Source organism: Amphiura filiformis, chromosome 12, assembly GCF_039555335.1.
Source record: "Amphiura filiformis chromosome 12, Afil_fr2py, whole genome shotgun sequence".
Lineage (NCBI taxonomy): Eukaryota > Metazoa > Echinodermata > Ophiuroidea > Amphilepidida > Amphiuridae > Amphiura > Amphiura filiformis.
Genome location: NC_092639.1, coordinates 58,915,420 through 58,928,316, shown reverse-complemented (window position 1 = coordinate 58,928,316; position 12,897 = coordinate 58,915,420). Strand labels below are relative to the sequence as shown.

The 12,897-nt window shown below is 36.5% G+C and overlaps 1 protein-coding gene across 1 annotated transcript in view; it reads left to right on the top strand.

The window, feature by feature from the left end:
• The window catches only part of LOC140166496 (prolyl 3-hydroxylase 1-like), a 78,005-nt gene that overhangs the window by 12,817 nt on the left and 52,291 nt on the right, over window positions 1-12,897 (top strand). The window contains exon 2 of the mRNA XM_072189977.1: window positions 10,161-10,313. Coding sequence (XP_072046078.1) covers window positions 10,161-10,313 — 153 coding nt within the window. The remainder of the gene's footprint in view (window positions 1-10,160; window positions 10,314-12,897) is intronic.

Sequence of the window (12,897 nt, the reverse complement as noted above, 5' to 3'; positions counted from 1 at the left end):
ATAATTTTCATTTTTGAAAATCACAATATAATACAAATTTTATGACAAATTATAAAAATTTGATATTTTTCAAATTTTGATATATAACAGTCCTCGAAGTAAATTATATAAATCTAATGACATATTCTTAAAGTGTATGTAGCAGGGAGGAAAAGCCGACGGTCAATTGAAAATTTTGACCTTTCATATTGAAGATATGGATTTTTTTCCCAAAAAGACCTAATTTTTTTTGGTGTTTTGGGAAAAAAATCCATATCTTCAATAATGTAAAGGTCAAAATTTTCAATTGATCGTCGGCTTTTCATCCCACCTACATACACTTTAAGTGTAAATCATCAGATTTATAAAGTTTACTTCAAGTACTGTTAAATATCAAAAATATCAATTTTTAATGATTTGCCATAAAATGTGTATTAAATTGCGAATTTCAAAAAATCAAAATTATTTGATATCAGAATGACATTTTTCTTATTCAGAATGCAATTCGATATGTCTGATGTGCTCTAATGTCCCACAATAAATACTGTCCAAACGTTCATACCCCAGCCCTTAAACCGTATGTTTATGTGTCTGGCATATATACACTGTAAATAAAATTATAACAAACAAAAAGATGTAATTTACAGGATGTAATATTGGTTCAAAGGATGTTGTTCTTCAAATTAACTACATGTATGTAGAGAGCAATTTCCAGGATCAATCAATCAAGAAATTAAGTTTTTCCTCAGGTTAGACTCTGAGTTGGGGCATAAAGTGATAATTACTTCCTGTATTTGGCCATGGTTGTCAAATCCTGGCAGTGAAGATTATGATTTTGACCTACAAATTGTGACAAGTTACAATGTCATTGTCAAGGTTGCCTGTGTGGACAGATTATGTCCATTACCATGATCATCAAGTGTGAATCTTACTATAATTTTTCTCCGAGACTAGGGGTCGCACGTTCCTCAAACTTGGTGGGTGGGTGCAGCTTGATATGAGAAAGAACCAGTTTATATTTTTAAGGTCAAAGGTCAACGACAGGGTCAAGTCCAATTGAAGTCTAATTTCAAATTGCTCCTACATTGTATATATGGAGCTCAAACTTGGTGGGTGTGTTGACCTTGGACTAACAAATAAAAGTTTCCACGGTGACCTGTTCATCAGACCTACGGTTAAGAGGTCATAGGTCAAAAAAGGTAGAAATTTCAAATTGCCTCTATGGAGCTCAAACTTGGTGGGTGGGTGGATCTTGGACTAACACACAAAAGTTTCCACGGTGACCTTTTTTGTCAGACCTACGGTTAAGAGGTCATAGGTCAAAAAAGGTAGAAATTTCAAATTGCCTCTATGGAGCTCAAACTTGGTGGGTGAGTTGACATTGGACTAACAAATAAAAGTTTCCACGGTGACCTTTTCGTCAGACCTACGGTTAAGAGGTCATAGGTCAAAAAACGTAAACATTTCAAATTGCTCATGAATATATTGAGCTCAAACTTTGTGGATTGGTGTAACTTTGGCCAAAGAAGCTCAGGTTTGCGTTTGTTAGGTCATCCGTGGTCAAAAGTCAGGTCAAATTTTAAATTGAGGGCGAAAGTGAGGTCAAATTGCAACAAGCTGCAAATGCAATTGAGCTCAGCTGTGAGGAAAGTGATCCCAGCCAAAGGACACCCTGATTTTGAGATCTGCAAAAGCCAATAACCATGATAGGGTCAATCCATGTCAATTCACCCAATGAGTTAAACCTGACCTCCTTCAAATTTGTTCTAATTTGGTATACAAGTTGATTTTGGCTGCCAAAGCTGATATTTCAAGTTTGAGCTTAATCGGGCTTACGGTTCTCCCGCTACGGCCGGCCCAATTTTTGCGATTTCTGCGAAAAATGGCGCGGCGGCAGAGTTTCCAATGACCATATCTCCGTAACCGTTTGTCCAAATGAGCTGAAATTGGTGTCATTGGAAAGCTAATGTCATAAAGAATCCAAATCTGTCATTATTTAATAAATACGAGCAAGTTAAAATTGTAAAACCTTTTACCCTTGAATTTGACCTTGAATTTGACCTTGTGGATCACGCGACGTCGAAACAAAAGTGTGCTCAAATTACACCCCCATATGTTTTCTACAAAATATATAAAAATTAGTATAATATGTTTTGTTTTCATACAAGCTTCTCTCAAAGTTAGGCAAAAATGTGATTTTCCATTGAAGCACGTTTGATTGACTGACAAAATAGACATTTCTGTGCATCAAATGTTGATGTTTTTGATCTGGTGTGTAGTGAAGTTGAAATGTCATCTTAATGCATCTTTGAAGATGTACTAGGTCTGCCTCTCTTTCTTTTTATTACTGATGAAACATCATTACTGGTCTTAGCCTTTTCATACCGGGTTTCATCCCTTTTATGATTTAGTGTCACTTTTGCATAGCATGTTCTGTGCCAAGTTGCATTCCTGTTTTTTAGCTGATTAACGTCCACATTGTATAGACGTTGAGAGACGCGAATAAAGTCTGGGTTTTTCCTATCTGCTTTTGTCTTAACACATTCAAGAAAAGTACTATAGGATGATTGTTGGAAAAGTTTGTGTTGTGTATTAACCAGTTTATCATTTGTATCTTCTTGGCAGTACAGACACAGCTTGAAATCAGTCTCTGCACGTTTAGCAGGAGGCTCGTCTGGGTTGTCCTATAAAAACACCAAATAAACCAAAGTTTCAGTTTCTTGACATATTACAATAAATGTATCAAAAGCAATACACACATTGGGAAAGTATTACTCCATTTGGCTATAAGAAAATTTGGTTCATAAATCAAAACAAAATATTGGTTCAGGTGGTGGGGAATTTTCTGTAACTCTGAGGGTCTTGTACAGCTTTCCGTAATTTAAAAATTGACCAAATCGGTTGAAATGCATTTGATTTCGAATCGTGTTTTAAATCATTTATGGCCTGGCAGACTCTGTCATAAAGTTCAATCTTATCATTTTTGGTGTGTTCAATTATGTAAGGTATTGGCCTACATTCATAAAGTATGCCTACAATAACTGCATGTGGCCTCCAAATTACATAATAGCAAATGTGACCTCAAAGAAAATTGATTGGTTCACTATTTATAGGCCATAAAATGTTATTAATACAGTTTGTTGTTAATCTGTGTGTCACCAGACTCATTACTTTAATTCATCTGATCAGAAAAAAATGCAGACTTACCATTTAGATGTTTAAGCTTATCTATTTGCATAACAATCAGGTACCAAACTTCTGTCCAATAACATGTGCTTTTTCATGTGCTAAATCAAGCATGTCACCCTTGCAGTACCCTCAAGTATGCATTAGAAGGTATGGAGAACAATTAGTGCCAATTAAAAAGGCAACAATTCTTAAACTACAAATTATACAACAATTGCTAGTAACAGTATTCTGGTGTTCAACTTTATCAATAATAAACATATACGGTACAAAATTAATTTCATAGTTGTCTACACTATGTACTCTATTATCACATTCAAAATGGCTGGCCCAATAAAACGGATATCAAATCATGTTGAATGCAGCCTCGCAGATTAAATCTCATCTGTACAATTGCTACTGTTGCATTTTAACATCTGGGTATTTACCTTTTTTTGTTTTCTGTAATTTGGTGTAAAGAAATTATTTCAAAAGGTTCATAATATGGCAGCCATTTTGAAATTTAAGATGGCTGCCAAATTAAATGACCTATAACCTTGTATATGAGTTTTTTGTAATCCTTGACATCATAAACATGGGTATTGCCACCATTTTCAGCTTGCTATGGAGCTCAGAAGTCAAGTTATAGTCCAAAATATGTAAAAAACGGCGGCCATTTTGAAATCCAAGATGGCCGCCAAGGGGCTGGGAGAAAAAAATGGTAACAATTTGTTTTGAGTTCCTGGAACCCTTATCTATCATTTAAGACCAAAATCTCAAATTGTTCCATTACCTCCCACAAATAACAAGCCATAACCATAAGTAACCCCACTAGTAGCCTTATATTATTGAATGCAACATATCATAATGGCATAATTATAATGGCACTTATAATGGCGAAAGCCCGAGTTAAAAATCGACTATGAACATTGCATTTTTAACAGGACTTTGACCGGGGACTTAGTCCCTAACACACACTGTCAATCATACTTGTTTATCAATTCAATTTAACCACAAGGACAAACAAGGCGCGCTCATGCACCTTGTACACAAAGCGACGCATAGTTGTGTACAACATAGTTAACAATGGTAATGGCACATGCTCGGAGGATTTAAACCATAACGAGATCATCTGGGCGACCAATCATGGCCAATTTTAGTAGGCCAGAAATCCGACAATCTCATCCATAGACAACTGTGTTAAACATGTTAACCGCAATCGAAAGTCAGTAGTCCACTTGGGAAGCTAACAAACAGAGGGAGTACGGTGACTAAAAAGATCAGATGTGAAAATCTATCAATTGTGCACAAATTAATTAAATCAGAGTTTTAAGCTTATGCAATAGCCAGAGTATGCACAATGGGCAAGTGGACTACGGAGAAGTCTAGGTTAAGAGCTGCGCCATTTGATATCCAAGGGGGAGGGTATATGAAGAAAATCTTCACCATAGTGAGACAAAAACATTTCACCTCACTGATTTAGAGCTCTAGTGAAGTTGGAAGTCATGATGTGTATTATCATGTAGATTTGGAGCAAATATTGTTCAACTCAAAATCATTCATGTCCCTTTTACAGCCATAATGTGTATAATTTGCTCACAGTAACGCCCTTAATTTTTTGTGAATTTCTATTTTTGGCACGACTGTAATAACCCAATATTACTAAAAAAATACCCTATTCAAGACTAAGCCTGAAATGCTTTAATTTCACTAAAATTAAGAGGTTTATAATAAAACCAGTACTCTGGTTTTATTCACCAATACATTGATACAAACAGAGGATGATACAATGTAGGAGCTAGAAGGCAGTAGGCCTGGCCCTAGCAATTGGCCCTAGCAATTTTCTGTTTTACCTCATTTGTTCGACCCAAAATTAAAAGCCATATAGTGAAAGCCAACAATAACTGGGAAAAAATAAAAATATATTTTTCAATGCAAAATATTACACAATTGCCTTATTTTGTGTACTTTTAAATGTATCATGACTATATTTAAATGGGCAGTTGTTGAATTTTGGCCTAATTGACTATTTATAAGCATGTAAGGTATACCTCTCCCAAGTACGTATAGACATCAATGTGTCTAGACACCATTACATTGCCTCAAGTATATTTGAGTAAAAATTGTTGGAGTGCCCTACATTTTGTTTCCTGATTTCATATACAGTGGAAGAATCCTCCTTGTGTGTTTTCGGACTTATGATTAACTTCCTTTTGTATAATATTAATTGCTGGCATGTACCTTCAGCAGACAAAAAATGACAGGGTAGTTAACAAAAGTTGCCAAAGTCATAGGTTTCAGAACCAAGGGGGCTAGCTAGCAGGGGCTTAGCCCCACCCCACCCCCAATAATATGTGTGTAGAGGGTCACAAGCAGAGGTCGCATTTAAGGAGTTTGCGCGTCCATGGACTCCTTATTTTTTGCTTTTGCCCATTTTGGACTCCTTAGATCTCAAGTTGAAAGTGACCAAAGGGTCCGATAAAAACTGTATGGCCTCCTTAATTTCACGATGCACAGAGGCATAAATCATCAATTTAAGAATAAACAAGAAGAGTCCTTAAAAAGGACAACGTTCCGCTAATGGCCTACTGGTATTGAAAATAAATAAGTCTTCTCTTTCTTGACTCATGGCAGTGAATTTCAATCATTTTGTAATATAATATACATTACTCCAGTCCATCCAGTACTATACAAGAACACTTTGATGCAAAGCATCAGTGGAGGGCGCTAACTAACTATATCTATTATATATCAGGTTAGTCTTTGTCAAAGACCTCGCGATCCTAGGGGGGGGCGAGCGGCGAAGCCGCGAGCTGAGCGCCAAAGGCGCGACAGAGCGGCTAAGCCATGGAATATTATAGGTGGCGCCCCACTACGGTGGTCCAGGCAGAGCCTTGCTGAAAGGCTATATATAATATATAGATCGCAATAATATGAGAAAGTTTGTATGATGATGATGAGTATTTTTAAAATCACATGAAATATTTTGTTTCATTTGCTGCTGTGTGTGTGCAGCATTAGTTGTGGAGAGTCACTGATTATTATTCCGAGAAATGAAACTATTGGAACCAGTGCTTGGCTCTGTTTTCTAAGTAGTTTTAAAATGGTTGGTTTCTTTTTACATTTACTCATGTTAAACTATGCACACATGGTATAACACGCAGTTTGCACTCCCAATTGAGCCCAGTTTTCAACTTGCTCTCCTATTAAATTGACAAAAGACAGGTGAACAGATTCTCACCTTTCAGGTTTGCAAATGTATTTAATGTATGCTATCTATGTCAACAATAGCCCAACAATTTCCCAACAAATGCTCTATGAGTGCAATATCTATAGCCATAGTGATAGAAAGGCATTCATCTAATCATGTGCAAAATTGTATTTTTCACATTTTAATTGTAACTATCACATTATCCTTATGCAAGTTATGTTACTAATATGATATCATTATTTTGTACAACATATTATTAGATCTTCAGTTAGTATTGCATTTTGTAAATAATACATCAAAATTAATAAACAACAAAATGATTTCACTTGGTACCTATGTAGCTATGGGTCTAGGTCATGAGAACTACTGGAGAGCTTTATGGGGTTTTTTTTAACTGGAGTATTTTCAATGTATTGCTGTCTTCACTTCAAAATAACTTGACACACTAAGGCGTTGAGTGAGTTTTGCCTGTAAGGTCATCAAGTTCAATGAATTGGGCTAGGTTCACTAGCTGACATATAGATTTAACACACTTGTTTGTTATACTAGTTAGTTACAATTATTACGCCCAGTGCATCGCCGGCAAAGACGGTTTACTCCTGCAGAATTATGTTTCAACACCTGAAGTAGTTCGATAAAATCAGCCAAATTATACCCATGTTAATCGTTTCACACAAGCAGAAATGATTCATTGTGTACTTATGTAGTATTTTTCAATTAATACATTTCTTCAACAACGTTTCAAAGAAACCAGCAGTTTTAAACTACATGTAGTTAGAAAACTGAGCCAATCACTGACTCCAATAGTTTCATTTCTTGGATGCAAGGTCAGCAACTCTTCACAACTTACACTGCACACACAGTACACCTTTTCAAATAGCTAATAACATATACATCTCTGTGCAAGAAACTGAGTAATATTTTAGATGGTCTCTTCACTGATCTAGGTTGTTATGATTCCTAACTTTTCAAATGCTAGAAATATTTTAAGGTACTGTTCAGGAGGGTAGGGTGTAAGTGAACCAACAGTTCCTGCGGAACAAAAAATAAAGTAAATCATTTGAATCACCATAGGCCAACAACACTAATAATTTCACTGGAATATTTGACAAGTTCTAAAGTTTAGAATTTCAGACAGGTGGACTCCTTAAATTCTCATCGGACCCCTTAAATGTTGGTTTTGCAGGTACCAAAGGGTCCAGAAAAAGTAAATTGGACCTCTTGATTTTTTGTGCTCGCGCTACCCCTGGTCACAAGAATCGTGTGTTGGTGAGGACAATATCTTGTTAGTGTTGGGCGATACCAACACCTGGGCGTTGTCATCCAGGTGTTTTTCCAGGGGTGCCAAAACCTTTGTCTGTGGTACAGGGTTTCTTGTGGTCCCACACTTTTTGTGCATACATGTAGAGCAGGTCTTTGGGGGGGGTACGTACTGTGCGCTTAGTGTATATCCCTCTCACTTCTGAGAGGGGAAACATTGGTTTGCAAAAATTGCTTGTTCCTCACCCCTTTGGCTGTGCCAGAAAATATTTGCACCCCATTTTGATGTGCCATGAAATCTCCTCCCCCACCTTTGGACATACCAGATTTTGGGGATATTCACATACATAAATATTGTAAAAACCTTAATGTAAATGTCAATGTAGTCATGTAAATGTGGTACCACTAGCTAAGATTCATAAAAGTATCATCTTCTTAACCTTATGGAATGCCTATAGTTCATGGGAATATAACATTAAATAGATACAGAATTAGGTCGCTTGCCAAAAGGTTGGATAACTGCTGATAATAGATGTAGCTTCATGAAATGGTTTATATCAAAACTCATCAGATTAATGGTGATGTTACAATTCAAGTACATCAGTATTATGATACATGGAGACTTGCACTTTTGCACCTAATGTTTTGTTTGAAATCTTGAAGCTGACACCTCCCTTAAACAGTAGTGACACAACCTCCCCTAACCAGAAAATAAAGTATTAAACAAGCACTCAACTTTTGAACTTCCAAACTTCATGATCAGGTGACAAAAAGGCAACATGAAGTCTTTCATCAATCACGCTCGTTATCGGGACACAATTCTGGAACCCCAACACTGCCACTTTTTTTTGGCAGAGGGAAATAAAGGAAGGAGGGAACTTAGGAAGAAAGGAATGAAGAAAGAACAAAGATAAAAAGAATTTTTCTTTGATCCGGTTTTGAACCTTAGTCATAGTGCAATTTAATTGACAACATTATCTTTATAGATATAATATGTCGTAGTATTTTTGCAATTTATATCAAAATAACTTTTTTAAGTTTTTTTTTTTCGGCTTTGTAGTGTCCCTGGACCTAGACCTAAATGCTAGGATCATTCATGGTTGACCTAAAAAAAAAAAAAAAAAAAATTTCAAGATGTTTTGTATTTTTAATATGAAAATTGATAGTTTTTTGAAATTCAGTTATAACTTTTCCCAAAATATGTTTAGGAAGTAGAGATGCTTTCTATAGCCTTGCTAATATACAAGAAACACTTTTATAAGGTTTTGTGATAGTTAGAGGGGGCCTATCTCTCAGAACAAGAAATAAAAAGAGGCCTCCTCCTTTTTCCAGGAGCTTCCAGGCATTATTGTATCCGGGTATTGTATACGCTAAAACAGCTCTAATTATGGGTATTTACACCGATTTTGCGATAAAAAATAAAAAATAAAAAGCCCCCTCTTCCTCCTTTTTTTCAAAAACCCGGACGTGAAACATGTTTTTTATTTTACTTGGCCTTAATGATTTCAAAATGCATTGAATTTTAATTTTTTTTAGGTCAACCATGAATGATCCTAGCATTTAGGTCCAGGTCCTGTGACACTCCAAAGCCGAAAAAATAACTAACTTAAAAAAAAAAAAAATTTAATTTCTGAAATTTTTAGAAAATTTTGGGGTGGGACTTTACTCGAAGGTGGGACTATACTCGGCCAGTACGGTATAATGCGTTAATGTTTTTGCAATGTCAGCCCCTAATTCTGTACCAGATGCTCTATCTTTTGAATGAAAAGGCCAATTGAATTCAGATTTGTTGGATAGATAGGCTGCAGTCAGAAAAACTGGCTATTTGGTTTTTTTTGGGGGGTCCTTATTTGCATATTCATTGTTATGATAATGAGTTATTTTGCTTCTTTTGTGCTGAAATTAGCTCTCTGTGAGTCTAGATGTTGTATCTCTTAAATGGATCTACATTGTAGGCAGATTGACTTTAAATATTCAAGGATAAGTAGAACACGGTTAGACTTAGACACTCAGGCTACTTTTGTTTGGGTCTAATTTGCATTTTTTTATTATGATAATGAGCTAATTTGTATATTTCTGTTTTCAAACTATTCATTAAAACTATTTTGTTTCAATCCTTTTGGGGTCTAATTTGCATTATTATTGTGATAATGAACTGATTTGTACATAGCAATTTTGTTACAACAATTTGTGCTTCAATGTGAAAGCATTGTGGTCAAGAGCATCAAGAACCACCTTTTCTTTTCTTTCTTTCTTTCTTTCTTTTGACTTTCTTTCTTTCTTTCTTTCTTTCTTTCTTTCTTTCTTTCTTTCTTTCTTTCTTTCTTTCTTTCTTTCTTTCTTTCTTTCTTTCTTTCTTTCTTTCTTTCTTCCTTCCTTCCCCATTCCTTCCCCTTCCTTCCTTCCTTAATTCCCCTTCCTTCCTTCCTTACTGCTAGTGCTTTCCTTCCTTTTAATTGTATGGTAATCAATAGATACAGATTCAATACATATGTGGAATTGACCATCAATAACTCAAACTTTTTCCTCTCTTGTTTTCTTTCAGAATTTAGATTATGAAAAAGCAGTTGCAGCTGCCTATACATTTGTGCAAGCAAATCCAGAGGATGAAATTATGTATAATAATTTGGACTACTACAAAAATCTACATGGGATATCTGAGGAACATCTAGTAGATTTAGAAGAAAAAATACACAATGTGAGTATATGAAGCCTTTAAACTTGTGATCAGTGTATAATGCCCAAAGAATTAATCTTATTTACAGTTACTGTAGTGCTAGAGTTTTTCTAGTCACATTCTATGTTACTACTATTAAATATCTTCACTCCACATCACAGCTCCCTGGGTCGCGCCCTCCCCCAATGCATTTGTTACAGTTTATAATGAGTACAACAGCATCCTTGCCCCCCTTGAGCCTATACCCAGTGCATTTGTAGTTTATCAGCTGGCTCCACATCGCAGCTTACCCCCTTCTCTATTGAACCTTCTCCAATGCATTTGTAGTTTATCAAGGGGTAACTATATGGCAGTCATGTGCTTTTTGTAAATTAAGTTGTAAAAGGAAATTTATTTTTGGCCAAAAACAAGTCGGCCTACATGCTCTGATGTACATGTATTAATCATGTCAGCAACAGCCACAGACAATGTCTCGGCTCATAGATATCAAATCCACATATTCCACACAGAATTTCTTGATTTTCTCGTAGCCTATCACTAGAGAGGAAGTCACCCCGGGGGGGCCACTAGAGTGTCAAGAGGGGGTATCAGGCGCGTCCGAGGACTCTCAAAAAGCACCCTAAACAAGTATTTCCGAGACTGAAATTTTCCCCCCTAAACAAGTATAAGTTGCACGATTTGCTACCCTAAACAAGTAGTTGTCTTTTCCCCAACCCTAAACAAGTAATTGATGCAATTATTACCCCTAAACAAGTAAACACACAGAACCCAGGCGGCGAGTGGCACGATAGGGCTAGCAATTCAAGTTGTGGCAAGCCACCTGAATTTTGAGCCATACAAGTTTACGTGGTGCTAAAGCTTACCTCAAAGTTCATGCAGTATGTCCAATATTTTTGGGCCAATAATTTCCCCTTTTTGGATCACAGGTCCAACCCTTTTAATGAAATATTGTAGAATTTATTCTTTGGGATTGGGATGTACCCATTTCTCCACATATCCAAGAGAATTTTGAACTGCAAGTCCAACATAAATTACGACCATGGCGATTGCAAACCACACATTGAAGTTGGAAGAAGACGGCAAACACGGCCAGTTTAGCTTGGTTTATTTCATAATTTCGTCTCGATTTAAAACATCCTAGAGCATTAATTATCATACTGGATTTAGTGGTAAACCCAACCACAATCCTGAAACTCATTGATTTATATTTTAAGAAAGCCAAAATAGCTCCAAATTATTCAATCGTTGTGTTTGTAAATACCCCGGTAAAATTTCACACATGTCAAAAGTTCATTGACACAGCTTGTTTACAAACCTAGAAGTTCGTGGTTGCTTTGTTGCTCCTTTAGACCATGTTCGGATCAACAAAATTTTCTGGGCTGGAAGCCACCAAGACTATGAATATTAATGAGTTTAAAGAGGTTCGGCCAATCGAAAATCCTCTTATATTTTATTTATTGACTCCACAGTTAAGAAAAACATGCTGATTGGTTGTATATTCTGGACAAGTTGTGACCTCGTCCGGGGACCTCCTGTTTAGTATGCTAGCTGGGCCAGTATAGGGATCTGTCATCTCTGACAGCTAAAAGATGGCTTTTAACTGCTTTTGGGGTGTAGGAAGAAGACACTTTCCTTTCACTTTTCATGAATGAAGGAGAAAGCACAAAATCCCAAACTTGGCAAAACTACCCTAAGTACGTAAGAGCTCCAAAAACATACCTTTTACACCAATTTTACATGAATTTGATACCCTATTCACGTTACGCACGTAACGTATCCTAGTCTGAAAAAATACCCTTTTTACGTGAATTTACGGACGCGCCTGATACCCCCCTTCACCATTACAGTGGCCCCCCCGGGGAAGTCACACAGGAAAGCCAACTCGCATTGAGATAATAAAGTTATGTCAATTCTTACCTTGTACATGTACAAGACATTAGGGTCTACCCTACATTCTGTATTAAGCCAATATTTTCACATACAGATATTTTCGCGATTACAGTTATCGTTGACAATTTTGAGGGGTACTAAATTCACAGCTGCAGACATTTGTGATATAGAAATGTCTTTATTTTTAACATTTTGTGTGTTATTTAGTTTATGGGTTCATATTGATCCACGAAATATGCGAAAATAAAACACCGTAAAATTTTGAGCTTATAGATAGGCCTACATAGTCAGATTGATGAGGTGTTTTAAGGGGGAAACCAATGCCATTTAGGCCTACATGATGAAGGCAACAAAGTTGCTTCAATTCATTTCCTGCTTGTGGTTCGTGCCATGAAATGAATTGAAGCAACTTTGTTGCCTTCATCATGTAGGCCTAAATGGCATTGGTTTCCTTCACCTGTAGGACACCTTCTGCCCTCTCTTTCCTCCTCACTCACAGGATACTCTTACAGTCAGTCTACTCTGAAGTACAAAGTACCGACGCGGACGCACACATTGTGCCGACTTTGAAGGCACGCATACCTGCATCAGAGACGCAGCACTACGCACTGTTAACACGCTGTATATGCACGCGTTGTCACTTTGGACTTCAGAGTGGACAAACTGTAGTTTAGGTTTTTGCTTGTTTGTTTGTTTGGTTGTATTGTGAAGTGAT